General features: G+C 35.8%; 1 protein-coding gene across 1 annotated transcript in view; it reads right to left on the minus strand.

The window, feature by feature from the left end:
• The window catches only part of WDR64 (WD repeat domain 64), a 168,781-nt gene that overhangs the window by 20,252 nt on the left and 128,754 nt on the right, over window positions 1-19,775 (minus strand). The window contains exons 19-22 of the mRNA XM_069064504.1: window positions 17,827-17,863; window positions 15,764-15,888; window positions 2,626-2,731; window positions 1,732-1,790 (exon numbers count right to left, since the gene is read on the minus strand). Coding sequence (XP_068920605.1) covers window positions 1,732-1,790; window positions 2,626-2,731; window positions 15,764-15,888; window positions 17,827-17,863 — 327 coding nt within the window. The remainder of the gene's footprint in view (window positions 1-1,731; window positions 1,791-2,625; window positions 2,732-15,763; window positions 15,889-17,826; window positions 17,864-19,775) is intronic.

Consider the following 19,775-nt stretch of genomic DNA (forward strand, 5'->3'; position numbering starts at 1 on the left):
CCCAAATCAAGATTTCCTCAGCATTTGGATAGGTCAAAAACCTACTATTTTGCATCAGTACTGACTTGTATAGGGGCTATTTCCTGCAAAATGCTTATTTTCTGATCATGTCTATGACAGCTGTTTTATTTATTACAATTAAAAATTGAATTCTAGCTATTGTACTTAGCAGGGAAGCCTAATTTTCAAAAACATTACTTATACTTATGTTTACAGGTCAAATGCACTGACTATTTGTTTAGCTAACAGATTGTGCCTTCTTGGCATGGCCTAGGTTTGGCTGGGTTAACTGGGACACATCCCTGTTGGGACAAAATGTGCAGGGACACTTTGTCAAGTATTGGCTACATATATGTGGAAAATTGGCAGGTGCTTATTTTTTACACACAGGTGTTGAGACTGCCTATTACTTGGAGCTGAGCTAGACAGAAGAAATATTTGATAAGGCAAGCTGGGTTACAAATCTTGTTCCCTGAGACCCCTGTGGCTGGAATGGAAGCAGATGAATGGAACTAGATGACCTGTATAAATCCCTCTATGTTCTGTGGTTCTAAGTTTAAATACAAAAAAAATGAGATAATAGATGTGTAATGATTTAAACAAAATAATGGATGTAAAATACCTTAACTGCTATCATGTCTTAATCTTAATGCTATGAAAAAATGTATAAAGCATTATCCCTCTGATACATATTGGCCATGTGACCTTGGGCAAGTCACTTAATTTCTTAGTACCTTAGGAAATTCTTAAAGACTATTTGTTGCAGAAAAGTTACATTATTTACCCAGATAGAGAGGTTTTTTTTTTCCTCTGAGAAGTTCCCAAACCAATGAAATCCGAAGTATGGACTACAAAAACGACAATACTAGTAATAATATAACAACAAAAGGAACAACGATAATGCATCAATATTTATTCTAGTTGTAAAATTGTTGTGCTCATATAATTGACAGCTCAATAAAGAAGTTAGCAATATAATATATAGTATGTCTTTAAAACAAGTAACAAATACAAAATATCATGCTCTTCATTTTATTGCACTATAAATTAACATGTAGAGAAGATAGAAAAACTGGTGACTCATTTGGTGGATAGCTTAGCCTCCCTCTTGACTTTTTCACACCTGTACCAGCTAAGTATCTTTTTAAAAAATACCTTTTTATTTGTTTTGTTAATATTTCCCAATTACTTAAAAAATTAATATCTAATTTAAAAATTAGTCCCAAATTCTCTCTCTCCTTTCTATCCCTTCCCCACCCCATGAGAAGGCAAGCAACATGATATCAGTTATACATGTGAAGTCATATAAAATATTATTTTCATATTAGCCATCTAACTATCTTTTGATGTGTGTGTATATACATACATACATACATATATATATATATATATATATATATATATATATTCATTAAGACCATAGATTTAGAACTGGGGTGAGCTTTATTAGTCATCTAGTTTGGTAGTTTCATCTTACAGATGAAATTGAACTCAGAGAGGCTGAATGACTTTACCAAGGTAATGAATTAATTTCTGTCTTTTCAACTAACTTTTAAGCTCATGAAGCATCCAAATTGTGTTTTCTTTTGATAAAATTTAAGCTCCCTGAGGGAAAGGACTGTTTCATTTTTGTCTTTGTATATCTACTATTTAGCACAGTTCCTAGCACATAGTAGGCACTTATCAAATATTTGTTTATTGATTGATTCAAGAGTAAAAGTGAGTTCTCACCTTTTCATCATTAGGAGGGTCCAGGAAGGAACCAATATTCCAGAGGATAACATGACCTTCTGTATAGAATATAAATATTTAGAGATTTAGACTCTTTAGTTGAATATTCTATGGTTTTCAGATAAATAGCATTCATGCTACCAATTTCCAAGGGCTCAGCTATCTAAAATGCTGAATAAATTAGAGGAAGAGGAGCCAGAAATGAAGAATAAAACTCCATAACAACCTGGATATGTCTTTTCTCTCTGAGCATAATTCATAAAGTGCCCACTTTCACAGCATAATTTTTCATGCCTCATTTATCATGAATGTCACTTTAATAGCTGAGAATGAAAAGCTTTGGGACAAGAGATTACATATGCAATAATTAATAGAAATTAAGACCATTCCTTAAAGGAAATACAAATTACTAAAGAGATACTTGCCTTCTTATTAATTCTGATTTAGTCTAAGTAATAGCTATGAAAGGCCAGCTATAAAAAGAGCAAGAACTAATTATCCCTCTCCCCTTCTCTGTAATGTCACTGTTCCCTTCATCAATGTAGGTTTGTACAGACTATTCCTTTTATGCTAAGGGAGTGATGGCAATTTGCACTCTTCACAACAATGTGGGTGGTTAGAAAGTAGCAATAGCCTTATTGTACAGATGGGAAAACAGAGAACAGTTTGCCTGAGATTACAGAGTCAATAGAAGAAGTAGGAATAAAATTACAATCTTCTGATGCTCAATCCTATATTCTATGTCTAGCACTAGAGCAAGCAACCTCTTAATCTTGCCATTGTCTTAGTATATTTGTCGAGATTATTTTTGTGACCAATTTTCAAACACATAAGCTATCATGATGCCCATGGGTAGGTGGGTGAGGGAAACCCCAGAACAGAATGATCTCTTACCCATGTTACCTGCAAGCAGCACTCTGGCACAGACATCAGTGTACAGTGTTGTCAGAGAAATTGCAGAGTGTTTGGTGAAAGGTAACATATCCTTCAGTAATTTCCCCTGAAGAACAATACAAACAAGAGCTTTGCTATGATTTTCTTCTTACAAAGTCTTAAATTAATTATAAATAGGATACCTCCAACATAATTTTTGTTTATCATAGCAATTGTATATATCTAGCTAGCTAGCTAGCAATGGTGTGTTAGAGTGGTGTTATGTTGTCTGAGTTGGGCACAATTGTATCTCCCTCCCTTTTGTCTCTGATCTTATGTGACCAGGAATACATCTTCCCTTGGGGATTGTCTCTTATCTCCAGATTCTCCTTTGGCTCCCTCCCTTGGGATGGATTTTTCTTTAGAACCAGGCCAGTGAAAAAGGGAAGGAAAATGGCAAAGGATACATTTTGAATATTAGCCTACTTGGTTTTAGCACTCTCTGTCCCATTGCATAAAACTAGAGTTCTTAACCTGAGGATCATGAACTTTTTTTAAAAAATATTTTGATAACTAGTTAAATATTATAAGATTCTAGAAGAAACTAAATATAACAAGGTTGTCTATCAAAACAAGTTCCAAATGGATTCATGATTTAGACATAAAAGGTGATATCATAAACAAATTACAGGAGCATAGAAGAATTTACCTTTCAGATCTATGGATTAGGGAAAAGTTCATAAACAAATAAGAGATAGAGAGATTCACAGGAGGTAAACTAGACAATTCTGATTACATAAAACTAAAACTTTCTTGCATAAACAAAACCAATACAGCTAATGTTAGAGAGAAGCAGGAAATTGGGGGGGGGAGGAATCTTTGTAGAAAACTTTACTGATAAAGGTCTCCTCTTTAAGATATATAGGGAACTGAGTGAAATTTACAACAATTAGAACCACTACTGAATTAATAAATGGTTAAAGTCTAAAAATAGACCATTTTCAAAGGAAGAAATCCAAGACATCAGTAGTAATATGAAAAATGCTATTACTAATAATTAGAGAAATTAAAATGACTGAAATAATATTTAACACTAATTAGATTGACAGAGTTGACAAAAAAAGGAAAATCACAAATGCTGGAAGGACCACTGGAAAACAGAAATGTTAATACATTATTGGTGGAACTGTGAACTTGTCCAATAATTTTGGAATATGACTTAGAACTATACCCCCAAATCTATTAAATTATGCATACCCTTTGATTCAGAGGTACTACTACTAAGTATGTGCCTCAAAGAGATCAAGGGAAGAGGAAGAAAACTCACATGGATAAAAATATATATTGCAGCTTTTTTTATGATAGTAAAGAATTGGAAACTGTGAGGGTACCTATAAATTGGAGAATGGCTGAAAAAATTATGATATAGGAATGTGATGGAATACTATTAAGGTTGAAATGGGTACATGATTTGAACAGAAAGGGTAATACCATAAGCAAATTAGGAGAGCAAGGAATAGTTTACCCGTCAGATCTATGGAGAGAAGGGAAGAATTTATGACCAAACAAGAGACAGAGAACATTATGAAATGCAAAATGGATAATTTTGATCATGTTAAATTAAAAAGGTTTTGCACCAACAAAACCAATGCAACCAAGGTTTAAAGGAAAGCAGAAAACTGGGAAACAATTTTTACAGTTAATGTTTCTGATAAAGGCCTAATTTCTCAAATATATAGAAAACTGAGTCAAATTTATAAGAATATAAGTCATTCCCCAATTGATAAATAGTCAAAGTATATGAACAAGCAGTTTTCAGATGAATAAATAAAAGTTCTCTATGGACATATGAAAAACTTCTCTAAATCACTGCTGATTAGAGAAATTGCAAATTAAAACAACTCTGAGGTGCCACCTAACACCTATCATATTGGCTAATATGACAGAAAAGGAAAATTATAAATGTTGGAGAGGATGCAGGAGAATTGGGATACTAATGCATTGTTGGTGGAGTTGTGAACAGATCCAACCATTCTGGAGAGCAATTTAGAACTGTGCCCAAAGGGCATTCAAACTGTGCATAATTTTGATCTAGTAATACCACTACCAGGTCTGTATCCCAAAGAGATAATAAAAAAGGGGAATAGACCCACATGCACAAAAATATTTATAGCAGCTCTTTTTGTGGTGGCAAATAATTGGAAACTGAGGGGATGCCCATCAGTTGGGGAATGGCTGAACAAGTTGTGGCAAATAAATGTAATGGAATACTATTGTTCTATAAGAAATGATGGGCAGGTAGATTTCAGAAAAACCCGAGAGGGGAGATTTGCATGAGCTGATGCTGAGAGAAGTAAGCAGAACCAGGAGAACATTGTACACAGTAACAGCAACATTCTGTGATGATCAACTATGATTAACTTAGCTCTTCTCAGTAAGACAATGATACAAAGTGATTCCAGAAGACTCATAATGGAAAATGCTATCTATATCCAGAGAAACTATGGAGTATGAATGCAAATCAAAGCATACTATTTTCATCTTTTTATTTTTTGTTTTTTTCTTTTTCATGATTTTTCCCTCTTGTTCTGATTCTTTCACTACATGGCTAACTTGGAAATATGTTTAACATGATTGTACGTGTATGACCTATATCAGATTGCTTGCTGTTGTAGGGAAGGAGGAAGGAAGGGAGGGAGAGAGAAAAATTTGGAACTCAAAATCTTACAAAAATGAAGGTTGGAAACTATCTTTACATGTAATTATGGGAAAATAAAATTCTATTCAGTAAAAAAAAAAGAAAATGAAAAATAGGACAGAAAAAAAGAAATAAACAAGATAGTTTTAGAGAAACCTGAGAAGTCTTGTATGAACTGACACTAAGTGAAGTAAACAGAAAAATTTTTGTATAAAGACAACAATGTAAAGATACACAATTTTGGAAGGCAGCAATTTTGATCAACACAATGGAATCAGCCATAGTTTTAAAAGACTCATGATAAAACATACACTTAAAACACCTATAGATAGAGACCTGATGTCAGAATGAATATTTAAGCATATTTCCTTTTTCTTTTTTTGGACATAGCTAATGTGGGGATTTGTTTTGCTTGACTACACATATTTGTAACAGGTTTACTTTTCTTGTCTTCTCAGTGGGTTGGGGAGGGAAAGGAGAGAGGGAGAAAATTTAGAACAGAGAATAAAATAAAATTGAATTAAATATATAATTGATTTCTTTTATAATCCTGTGAATTTTATTTTACACATTTAAAAACAGTATTCTGAAGAGCTGTCTATAGGTTTCATATGACTGCCAAAATTTTTCAGTGATGAAAAGAAAGAAAGGTTAGCAACTGCTGTCCTTGAAACATTCAGGTATAAGTATAAGTTTTTATAAATTTTCTTTCTTTACTCTAGAAAGTTGTTCAAATGAATCAATAATCAGCAAACCCCCCATTATGTTTCTCTTTCTGTGTGTGTGTCTTTCCTGTTTGCTGAATTTGAGCAATAACACACATAAATTTACAATAAAATTGTTAACCACATTTATAATTTCAGGTTTAGAAGCCAAGTAAATAGAAAGATAAAGAAACTTCTTAGAAACTTTTAAAGAACAAAGTCTTTTATCCAAAGGAAAAAGCACAGGGATTGCCAAGTGACAATCACTGTTCTGACAGTTTACCTAGCTGTGTCTTGGGACATGGCTACTTTTAATATTAGGAAGGGTGTGACAATCTGCTTTCCTTTAGCTAGCAAACACTCATCTCTCTGAATTTGTGCAGTTCAGAGTTGAAGGTTGCCTAAGGGAAAATTTCCTTCTCCTGCCCCTACTACAAATCTCTCATTCCAATTTACCTCAGCCATAGCCTTCCCATGTCCTTTGCTGCTCTGCCTTTCCCTTTTTTTGTGTCTTCTGCACTTTTGTTCTTTTGTGAACAAACTTCTGTGTTAGACTTTTCTCTTTTACACTCATGGAAACCTGTTGTGGTAGGACCAGCAAAACTAACTTTTACAACATTTCTTTTAATGTCAGGACTTGGCAGTACTGTACCATTTTATATTATGTATATAAGTAAATCTTGCTGCTTTCTAAAATCCTATAACTGCCAATACTATCCTTTCTCATTATATGTGTGTATTCCATATACATATACACACATACACATTTACGTATAGCTATGTTAATAAGTAAGGCTGTTGTTCCCATTAGGATCTTTGAGTCTAAGAGGTTGATTCCCTCCCCCCTATGGAATATAAATTAATATTTCATATATAAAACCCCATCAAAGATAAACACCTCTGTAAGGCCTTTAATTCTCAACTTGAAAGAACAACTCAAGGCCATTCTCTTGGCACTTGCCAGATAATTGGCATGCATCCCATAAGTGATAATTATCCCTTGTTTTTAACTTTCATCCTTAAAACCTTGGTGTTAGTTTCAACTCCTAACCCTCCCTTGCCCATAATCAGTTGCAAATCTTGCAGTGTCAATCTCCATTAACATCTTTTGCATCTGACCCCTTTTTTATTCATATAGCTATTACCTTAGTTGAGACCCCCTCACCATCCATTATTACCTAGATGATTGCAGTACCCGCCTAATTTGTTTCTCTGCCTTATATGTTTTCTCTCCATTTCTGTTCATCCTCCATACTGCTGTCAAAGTGATTTTCCTTTGGTGCAAATCTGACCATGTCATTCCCTTCATCATTAAACACATTTAGAAAAGCTCCTTATTATCTCTAGAACCAAATATAAACTTTTCAGTTTGGCATTTGAAGACCTTCCAAATCTTTCCTGCCTACTTGTATGTTACTTCCTCTTCTACACTCTGCATTGAGCCAACCTGTCCTCTCGATTCTTCAATACGACATTTTCTCTCCCATCCCTGCACCTTTTGCTGGAATATACTGTCTCCTCAACTCTGCCTCATAGACTCTTTTCTTCAAGATTCAGTTTGAATATCACCTTCTACATCAAGCTTTTCCTCATCCTCTAAACTGCTAGTTCCTTCTATCTTAAATTACCTTCTATTTAACTACATTCTGTTTGTTTTTGTTCTCTTTATAGTTATTTATGTATATTATACATAGTATGTAATATATATTATATATACATATAAATAAAATGTGTATATGTATATTCTTGTTGTCTTCTCCAAGAATGCAAATGACTTTTGAATAGGAATAGTTTCATTTATTGTATATAACATAGTCCTGAGAACATACTGAACACTTAACAAATTCTTGTTAATTGATTTATAATAACCTGGACTCAAATGTCTTCATATTACTTGGTTTAATAGATAAGACTGTCCAATACACACACACACACACACACACACACACACATGTTAGTTAACCTTTGATAAATCAGGGAACATTCCATTTTCCTCCTTATATCCTTTCAACTAATTACTATACTCAGGGCCCTACAATCATAGATCTATAAAGAGAGGTAGTTGATAATGCCTTCTTTTCCAGCAGTTATCATCCTGTAACCCTGAAAAAGGAGCTACTTCTCTAACGCACATCAGAGATAGGAATTTTGTTACATAAAAAGTCTGGGAAGCCATTTTTAGAACCACCATACCACTGCAATCTGGGGAAATACCATATCACTCCAGTCTGGATATAGATTCAAAGACCCACAGTATTTCATTCCCATCTACAGTCTGCTGTAAATAACATCCTTTAGTAAATCTCTATTGGATATGTAAATCTTGTTTATCAGGCTCCTTTTCCCCACCCTAGAACGGACATAGGTTTACCATATAATCATTCATTTAGAAAGGCATTTGGCATCAAATGAAGAAATTGAAATGAGGGGCGGCTAGGTGGCACAGTGAATAGACCACCGGCCCTGGAGTCAGGAGGACCTGAGTTCAAATGTGGCCTCAGACACTTAACACAAAAACTAACCGTGTGACCTTGGGCAAGTCACTTAATCCCAATTGCCCTCCAAAAAGCAAAAACAAAAACAAACAAACAAAAAAAGAAATTGAAATGAGCAGGCAAAACTGATTGTCTCCTTAAACTCAGGAAACACTCATTCCAAATGCTTCAGTGAGAGACCCTAATATATTTGGCTGCCCCTAGAAATCACTGTATCATTGACGAAGCTCTCCAATACAATATGCACCCCTTTTCATGACTCCACACTGGGCCAGGAGGACACGTACTCCTTGCCCTTCATTGCTATTCACAGATCTTCACCCTGTTGCCATTACTCCTCTTTTGAGATTCACTCCATCCAAATACATCACCCTATTTAGATCTTAGTGGCAAACTATCTTCCATTTCCAGATAATTTTCTTTCCTTCTTCAAGTTCAATGAATAGTCCAGTTTTCCTCTCCTCCCATCCTATCCCTTTTCTCATATTTGAAACTTTAGTAAATATGCTGATATCACTTCAAACACCATGACCTCCCAGTTCCTTAATTTCTTTAACTCCCATGATCTATTGCTTCTTTTTACTACAGACACACGGATAATTGGTCATACCCTTGATCTCATTACCACGCACAAGTGTTCCATTGCAGTGATCAGTCAGCAAGAATTAAAGACCAACTATGTTCCAGAAATTGCTAGGTGCTTCAGATACAAAGATAAGGTCCTCAAGGACCTTACATTCTGTTGAAGGAAATAACATATACATGTATATGGATTGTACAAAATAGGTGATTTGGGGGTATGCCCTACCAATGGGGGCTAGAGATAAGAAAAAACTTCATTTCAACTGATTATTGAAGGAAATGGGGGAATCTTAATCAATATGGGTGAAGGGGGAGTTCTAGGGGCAGCTGGGTGGTGCAGTGAATAGAGTAACAACCCTGGAGTCAGGAGGACCTGAGTTCAAATTTGGCCTCAGACATTTGATACTTACTAGCTGTGTGACCTTGGGCAAGTGACTTAACCCCAATTACCCTGCTTTCCCCCCCAAAAAAGACCAAAAAAACCCTGAAAATAAGAAAAGACAAAAAAAGAAGAGATTGTAAAATTCCTTTATCTGATGATAGCTTTCTATGAGTCTGCTTCATTCATTCTTCCTAGATTCATTATTCTCTCTTTGATCTCCATTCTACATTTTCTCAGGCTCTGGTCTTCCCTATTTTCCCAATCTTGATCTTATATTTCACTAGTCCAACTGAATTCTGTTCTCTATTCTTGAATCCTGATTTACTTCCACCAACTGCCTTCTCTACTTTTATTCATTCTGCTGAGTGATACTGGGAAATCCTAGAGAATGCTGCAAGGTCTTGACTCCTAAAGGCAAGACATAATCTTGTATTTCCTAGACATCCGTGTGACAGTGTTGCATAGTGGAAAGAACAAGAGACTAGGAGTCATGAAAAACCTTGAGTTTCAATCTTGCCTCTGACACTGACTATCTTAGTCTCCCTTAGGATCAGTTTCCTTGTCTATAAATGAGGGCTAACAAAAACTATAGTGGCTTCTTTACAGGGTTTTTAAGATCAAATGAGATAATGTATACAAAATACTTTGTAAACCTTGAAGTAACTGTATCAACATCAGCTATTAATATCCTATGTTATAATTTCACGTGGAGGCCCTTTGGTTCTAAAACAACTGAAAATAGTACTTTTTTAATGAAAGGCACATTTTCTGCTTTACAGTAGAAACCATAGTGAGGGTGTTAACATCTCCTCCTTGGCTATAGGATCTTGTTCCTTCTATGGAAAAATTAGGATCTTGTCTAAGTAGGCAATGAAAAATTGATCCAGGATTTCGCTTGCTTCTTTGTTAATCAGGTGTTGAAACATTGCCTAACTATTGCCCATCAAAGTGGCACATCTTATTTGAAATGTTCATATTGAGTGTGAATAGTTATCTTCCATTCATCTCTGTGATTTAAAATATATCATAAGACCTTGGCAAAGTTCAACTAATTATAGATTTTTATCTTCCTGAACTTCTTTGTTCTCATGTCAGAGATTAAGGAAAATGGATAACTCATTCAATGCATGGTAGTCAATCCAGGGGAACAATTCTCACCTCTTAGGAATGTAAAAAGAAATGGAGATCTTAATGATGATTGTGAAGGTCAGATGAATCTCTTTCATGGATTATGAATATACTCATGCACTGATGAGCACTGATGTTCATGCTGTTTCAGGATATTAATCCAGACACAACGGGGTGAAGTGTCTAGCAAGAGATCGACTAGACAGCCATTGTTGTGGCACAGAGGAAGGAGATCCATACTTGCTTTACTGAAACTCTATTGCAGGTGCTAAGATTCCCTTAGACTTTGACTTACCTATATCCAGAGTGGAATCTTGGATCAGCTCCAGGGCTATAACATAAGCTAAGATAAAGGTATACGTAAAGTTCAAAAACTACTCCCACTATGGCCATATCTATTACAGTAAAGACCATTTTTCATGGGCATGCCTTCAAGGGAAGGGTTGACCTTCTTTTGTAACAACCTGTTCTGGAATATGTTTTTTTTTTACTTGAGGGTCAACTCCTACTTTTTTGCTTGGCCATTAGAAATATAATCCCCCTAGGTTCCAGAATTAGCAACGATTTGTTTTGCTCTGGCTCTGCACCCAACGCAAGTCTTTCTGGATGTGTAACCATGATAAGAGGCTCGCTTTTACGCGGACAGTCTTCCCCATGACTTTTCTTTTTTGCTCAGAAATTCCTATTTCATATTCTTGTTTCAACTATTCTTGTTTCTCTAAACCTTAACGATATTGGATTGCTAGATTTTTAATTACACTTAGTTCATGCAAAATAATTGGGTGCATCACATCAGAATCATAGGTCTTGCCAAATTTGATATTGCTGTAGCCTTGAATATTTTAGTCTTCTACTATGTCCTAACTGATTATAATACAGGTTTTACTATCCACTCAAAAAATTATTGGCACTGAAAAACTGGAAATTGATAAGAAGATTGACATTGATTACAAGAATTTATACAGAAGTTTAACCAATATAAATCAATTTCTATATTGAGAAAGACAAAAGAGCCTAAAAATGCCTTAGCAAACTTGGCTTACTTGCCAGTGAGAATGGTAGGCAAGAGTTAAATGCTGGTTTAGAAAATAAACTCATTTGTAAACTTTTATAGAGAAGGAGAGTAGATTATTATGAGCAATATTGCTTCTAAGGACATTGAGAAACATAGGAGGGAGGATGATTTAAAGAAAATTTGGTAAAATACTCAGATGAGCAATCTTATCTGGTACACATTTAAGGATGAAATTGAAAAAAAAGACAACAAATTCGTGAAAGATGGAAATGATCTGCAAATATTTTTGTAACAAACTATTTTCATTATAGACGATAGTAAAACCTATATTTAAACTCTAACATCAGTAGCATCCAAAAAGACAAAATTGGGAAGAACAACCAGAAGCATGTACAGAGGGGTTCTGTGACAGAGGTGATACAATTTTGGAGGAAGTGAGAGATCAATTCCAAGTATTTACAAAAATACCAAAAATGTGGGGAAAAAAATCTTGACCATTATCAGAGAGAGTCTGCCAAGAGGACAAACATGCTCACTTTTCTATCTATAAAAAATTTTTTTTGAGAGTAATGTATATATATACATATTGCTTTACTTGTCAAAAACATGGATATTCCTTATCCTTATAAGAAAGCATTCCTTGATAAGGTTTTCACATTTAAGTGTCCATAATTGACCCCATTTTTACTGTTACATAACTGACTGCATGTTATAGAGACTATTAGGTCCCACCACCATGATACAAAAAAGTACTTGATTTAATAGTGTAAAATGTTGCCTTAAAAATAATTCTCTTTCAATAATGTGTCTCCCATGCATGTGCCAACATTATGTAAGATTATTTGAGAGGCATAACAACTGAGAAAATTTTACTTGATGACCTTCAGATCATTGATATCAACTGAGGCACAAAACAGGGAGGTGCTGACCAAAAGTGTTAATGACTGTCATGGAAGTGATCTTTGTAGATAACATTGTGCTGGTTGTATCTATCCTAGAATAGAGGTTCCCAAAATTATTTGGCTTACTGCATCCTTTAAAAAAATGCTCAGCACCCCCTTGGAAATCTACTTTCTTTAGCCCTTTAACAATTTTTTTTGAAATCTACATAATTTCAAAAAAATATATTTTTTAAAATGACTCTTAATTTAATAATTTATTGTAAGTTTGTGAGGTTTTTCCTGCATTGAAATTTTGACAACATAGTATTGCATCATGTAACTGAATAGTATCATATTGTAAATAAGTCAGCACATGAACATATTCTTGCCCATGCATGCTGGACCTCCTGATAATGCGCGACATGCTCACCTGCCAATACATGCTTGTTAAGACTAGTAAGTGTCCCCCTCCCCCAATTACACCTAAGGCTACTACCGCCACCCCCCCCCCCAATCATTATATCATTCCCCAGAGGGCAATATTACCCACTTTGGGAACCTTTGTGGAACATTACAATACCTCTTGAAATCCACAATTATTCTAAGTTTGGCTTACCTACCCACAGAGGAAAAAACAAATGAAATAATAATGCCTATTATTCAGACTGTTATATTAATTGTTTAACCACTGGGTAGCATTGATAGTTGCTCACCAGTCCTGTTCAGCTCAAAGGATCTGGGATCCTGGGAAACCCCATGCTCACTCTTATGGTTTGTGTATACCACACTAGGATGAAGTATTGAGTAAGTGTCATGCTCTATGTTTTTCAGAGCTAGAAATCTTCTATTCCTTAGCTCTAAATTTTTCTTTGGGGTAGCATCAACTAGTTGTCAAGGGGTGTGTGGATTTATGAATTTATACAGTTTGAATTTAGCCCTTTAGCCTCCCACCTACTAGTGAATCCAGTCCTCTTTCTGAATTTATTATATTTCAGTGAGTGATAGTAACATAACCTAAGTACAATGTAGTTTACTTAAAAATAGACAACCATACTCAGATATTATATGCAACGTTAGTTTTTTTGAAGCATAGTTGATAGGCAAATAGTACATAAGAAGGAACCAATATATAACAAAATAATAAAATATCTATAAAGTCATTGTGAACCCATCATTCTTCCTTAATCTAGGAAGTCCCCCACAGTGTACAGACTTACTCCAATCCATGAGTTAGAACTCATGGGAATGTATTATTTGAATTTATTTAGTTTCCTATTGCTTCTCCCTTTCCAGTGGCCAAGGAGTGCCTACTTAATGCTTGATTCACTTGTAGAAGAGGCAGAAACCCTAGAAGAATTCTGGACCTAGGGCTTACAACATGGGAAATGGACTTCAGGTCCAAGTGAATTTAGGAGTAAACAAACTCCATGGCTATTTTCTAGTCTCATCTGGCTGTCTCATTGCTACAGGCACCTCTAACATCTTCTTACTGAAGCTAGTTCATCTCAGAGGAGGGTGAGTGGACTCAGTAGCTTGCACCAACTAAAAAACACCTGCTATCATCAGTACTGTCTTAGTGATCTCTTCTCTGATTTTGACTTTGAATGAGGCATTCCTGGCTTCTACTGTGTGTCTGCCCTAACTTCTTGTCATCACCCCATGTCAAATCACAGCATCTTTCTCCATCAGGGTAAGGGAAGGACATCCAGAGAAAGGGATGCTATGTATTCATTCAGCAAGCATATCTTAAGCAGATATACACATATACATACATATATGTATATACACATATATGTGTGTATATCTATCTATCTATCCATCTATCTATATCACTGTTCCATCTGGCACTGTTCCATTTTGTTAAGCACATACTATATATATAGCACTGTTTTAGCTTCTGGGATATAAAGAAAAAAAACAATCCTTTTTCACAAGCAGTTTACATTTTATTAGGGTACTATATAGGTAAATGCAAATATATATATACAATGTAAATATGGTGTAGGAAAGCATTAACAAATGAAGGGAATAAGAAAGTCCTCCAGTAGGAGGCACCTGTGAGCTGAATCCTAAAGTAAATTAGGGATTCTGAAAGGTGGAGGTGAGAAGGAAATTGTGCAAAGGCATGGATGTGGGAAATAAAATGTTTTGCACAGAAAATAGCAAGTAGAACAATTTAATTGGATTATAGAGTATATGAAAGCAAGTAATGTACAATAATCTTATTGAGGGTAAGTTGAAATCAGAATGGGAATGACTTTAAATGCTAGATAGAGGAGTGTGAATTTGATTTGAAGAAATAGAAAGAAACATTGAATTCTAAAGCAAGGGAGTGACATGGTCAGATGTGCTTTAGGAATATCAGTTTACAGTTGGATAGATGGCCTGTAGAACCCTTTCATCAGTGAGTATGTATATACATGCATATATATACATGTGCATGTATATAAATATATATATTATATATATGTATACACACATACATATATGCTGGTATACAGATTTGTATCTTGGATATACACGTTAAATACACAAGTCTTTGTTTTTGCTTTTTTTTTTTTTTGAGGGCAATTGGGGTTAAGTAACTTGCCCAAGGTCACACTATGCACAAGTCTTTGAATAATTGAAATTGAGGATCACCCAAAGGACAATGGCATGGCTCATGGTGGGCATTAGTGGATTATAAAACAAGAAACCAAAAAAGAGATGTGAAATAAAGGCTGTCGTCGAAGAAATGCATAAATGAAAAAGAATGTAGGCTGTTCATATCATGAGACCAGATAATAACAGATGACCAACACAAAATCTTCATTAGTATCCTTCAAAAGAGCTTGAGGAAGGCTCATTGGATTCCCTACTCCACTCCATCCCCCATGGTAAATTAACAGGAAGACTTGTTCGAGAGATGCAAATGATGGGCAGACATGGATAGGTTTCAATCTGCTTCATTGGAAGTAATACCTACAATCGGTGAGATCCATTTAAATATCATGTGTTGGATGAACATTGTTTTTCAGTTATCTGTTTATATGGGAGATTTATGAGGATGAGGGAAGGGTGTATTTCATTCTACAAAATGTTCTGTGTCCAATATCTGGATACTAGGCATCAAATAATGTCTTTAAAGAAGAATTTGGGGAACACTAGAGTACTCTGGCATACCTGAGTAGCCTTGATGAATGCCTAATGGAAGAGTTACAAAACATGGCTTATTATTCCTTGTTTCTGCCCCAAATGATTCTGATTATAAACAAATAACATGCTATAACCTTACCTCAATGTTCCATATGCGAAGATGTCCATCCTCATGAGCAGTGACCAGTACTGGTGGTGGGAGTTCATTTAAGAGGGTATTTGGTAATATATCTGTTTGATTTTTTTGCCCTGCAATTGTCTCTCCTTTTGTGCCACCTGAATGCTGTCCTGTTGACTGAACTAATAGATTGCCATAGTTATTGCAATATTTAGAATCTTAAACTTTATCTAATTTAAGAGAGAAAATAAGGTAACTAGAAAGCCAAAGCTAGATATCTTGCATTCTTTGCCCTGGAATTTTTCTATTAGAGGTAAGTAAAAAGAACCAAAGGACCCCAGTAGAATAACTGATCAATTCATCTGGGTTCTTAGTATACAATTTAGAGTATGAAAAGAGGAGAAGCTCAAAAAAGAGTCATTGGTCCTATTACAAATACCATAACATATGAGCATTAACTCTGTCCATTAAGAATATTTTCATCCTTGTCTCCAGTTACCAAATCCTGTTGCTTCTACCTTTCACACCTTTCACATATATCCTTTTATCTTTATTCACAAAGTTATCACCCAATTTCAAGTTCTCATGACCTCTTGCCTAGATTATTTTATTATCCTCATAATGGTTCTACTTGCCTCATGTCTGTCCCCACTCCTAGCCATCCCATCCTTCCTACAACTTTAAAAATGACTTGCCTAAATGCAGTTCTGACCATGTCACCCTTCCCACTCCACCCCTACTTAAGAAACTCCAATGTCTTCCTTTTACCTCTTTTCTGGGGCACTTGAAGTTTTCCAAAATCTATTCCCCTTTTCAGTATTATATATTACTCCCCTTCATGAACTCTATAGTCTAGCTATACTAGCCTTCTTAGTGACCCTCACATGAGATACTCCATTTTCTATCTTCATGCTCTTTTCAATGATTATATTTCCCATGTCCAAAATATACTCCCTTCTCACCTGCACCTCTTGGAATACCAGATTTCTTTCAAGACTTACCTCAAGTGCCACATTTCGCATGAAGCCTTTCCTTATCTCCCTCTCTCCCCACTGTATCTAGTGATTTTCTTTCATCCTCAAGGTTACTTTGTATTAGTTTTGTGTATGTTTCCAAAAAACATATTTGTTGCATGTTACCTTTTCCACCTGAATGTAAACCTCATGAGGGCAGGAACTATTTTAGTTTGTCCTTATAACCACAGGACCTAATACAGTACCTGGCATACAGTAGGTACTTAATAAAAGCTTGTTGATTGAAGTATAAGTGTGAGGGAGAGGGATTAAGAAAAAGAAGAGCAGTACTATTTCAAGTTGAGTTTGATTTTCCAGAAATAGCATATGTAAATACAGTACAGCTCTAAAAGTATCTGCATGGTTAACATTGCATGATGGAATAGATAATACTACATAATTCTCATGATGTTACTGGCAGCATGATAAACAAGAAGAGGTGTTGGACTTAGAATCAAGAGAAACCTGGGTTTAGATCCTTCCTTTTATACTTACTAGCTGGGTAACTGTGGAGAGACAAGTCACTCTCTCAGCTTCAGTTTCCTTATCTGTGAAATGGGAACAATAAAACCTAAAGGAGTTATCTATCTTGCAAGGCTATTGTTAAATTCACAGGAGATGATGATGATGATAGCTAGCATTTATGTAGTGCCTACTATGTTCCATGTACTTTACAAATGATAACTCTTTTGATTCCTACAAATAGCTTTGGAAGATAAGTGCTATTTTTACGATTGAGGAAATTGAGGCAGATATATGTTAAAATGACTTGCACGAGATTATGCAGTTAGTAAGTATCTGAGGCCAAATTTGAAGTCAGGTCTTTCTCACTCTAGACCCAGTACTCTATCCACTGTACCACTTTGCCACCATAATGTATATAAAGGATTTTGTAAACTTTAAAGTGCTATCTTAATGTCAATTATTATTACTAAGAAAATATTTTCAAATTATTTTCACTTGGTGGCAAACCCCATACCCTGCCTCGTATATCCCTGCTCCCCCACTCCCTTTCCCTCAGTTGTAAAAGGAATTTTCTGTTTTAAAGGGTAGTGGTCATTTCATTCCTACCTTTAGTTTCAGCTTCATGTATACTTGATTTACTTCCCTAAAATGAGAAGGGGAAAAATATGCTTTTCAGTGGAAAAGGATAGAACTTAAATGTAGTTATGTCATGTAAGTGATGGACCCAGGACTTTATTTTTTTTTTCTAAGAGGGAAAAAGAAAACAAAACAGCCACTGGGACAGAAACAGCATGCTTGGGTCCTGACCTTGTTTCCTATGTTAAGACTGTGATTAACATAGCAGCTAGAGGGCACTGGGCAGCTACAGGCTTCTGAGACAAATGGTGACTGCATGTGGCAGGAAAAACCAGAGTGAGGGCACTGGTACAGTGAGTAGATGGGAACAATCAGAACAGGAATCAATAGCCAATCCAGTTTTCAGGAGAGGAGCCAGAGAAGAAAAGGAGAGTGGAGAAACTGCTGGTGGAGGAAATGACTATTGATGGTGGGTAGAGGGACATTGGAGACTGGAAGATTGCAGGAACCAGGTAAAGAAGTTCCTTGAGCAGTCTGGACCATTCATACCTCCTAATTTCAAACTAAAAATGGAATCTCTTCAATTTTTTTTAGATGCATGTTATAAAAAAAGGCAAGGTGACCCTTGAAGAGGAGAAAGGAACTAGCTGGAAAATCCAACTTCTGAGTTCCCCAAATAGTTAGACATTAACCCCTTGGAAAGTTTGGTCATAAGTCTGCATCTGCAATTCTACTTGATCTCAGCTCTATGAAACAACATGCCCATGTGATGAGTACCCTCTGGTGTCTCCTCCCCACCCCCCAGTTTCCTGTTTTTTTTTTGTTATTGTCTTTCTCTTTTAGACTGTAAGTACTTTGAGGTTTTCTTTCTTTTCCTTATTTGTTTCCCCAGCACTTAGCACAGTGTGTCTAAGTAGTAGGTCTCTGACAACTTATATCTGTTCCCACTTCATTTCCTTGGCATGGATCTGATGGTGCCATGTAGGGATCCGGTACGTCCTTTTGCCCTAATACACAGCCTTTTCCTGGGTTCTGGTTGCCCTGCACATTGACTTTCTGCCCTAACCCTATTCCCAGCATCTTCAGATGTCTTGTCTCTCTCCTTATTCTGACCTGTCCTAGACAAGATTCACTATGACTTTCTGGATTTCCCCATCAGGATTTGATCTGGCTCATTTTCTAGATCTGTTTGGAGAAATTTTTGGTGAGTAACTCACTGCAAATCATGCTTTCGATCTGCCATCTTATCTCTGACTTGAGCGCATTTCTCAATTTTCAACAAGCTAGTATCCTGGTACTCTTCCCATCCCACTCTGAACCCCTCCAGTTCAAATCTTACTTTCTGTTCCCCTTTTATTCCTTAATCTCATCTCCCTAAACTCAATTTCCACAGTGTCCCACTCCATAGGTACCTACTCCTTCCAAAGTGCTCTCTGGAATGCCTGTTCATAGGTAATAGACTTGCTTTCTTATTGAAACTTTTCCTTTCTCACTCCCTCCATCTTCTGGTTTTAATGAGATCTGGATCCCTCTCCTGATGATAAAGCCTCCCTGGCCACTGGTTGAAATTTTACTCATACCCTCTGAGATTCACTGTTCAAAGTGGGGGAGTTGAAATTGTCCTTGCTCTTCATTTCTACTTCAAGACTTTCCCTATATTACTACCACTCATTAACCTCTTCTACTTAGAGGTTTAGCTAATTAATATTTACCACCCACTATAAATTCTGGTAGCTATTATCTACCAACCTCTAGGAAACAGTCATCTTCTTTCCTCAATGAGTTCAGTGACTGGCTAATAGTACTTCCTCATTAATTCCCACCTTTATCTGAGGAATTTTAACTCCTTCAAAAAACCCTAACCTTCCTTTCCTTTACCATGACCTACTCTTCTCCACCCCACTTAAACTACACAAAGAAATGGTCATATCCTTGATTTTGTCATCACTCGCAACTGTTCCACTTTCATGTGGAAATTC

The sequence above is a fragment of the Petaurus breviceps genome, unplaced genomic scaffold (genome assembly GCF_028583685.1).
Source record: "Petaurus breviceps papuanus isolate PSGF00001 unplaced genomic scaffold, PetGlider_PUasm1.0 90633, whole genome shotgun sequence".
Classification (NCBI taxonomy): Eukaryota; Metazoa; Chordata; class Mammalia; order Diprotodontia; family Petauridae; genus Petaurus; species Petaurus breviceps.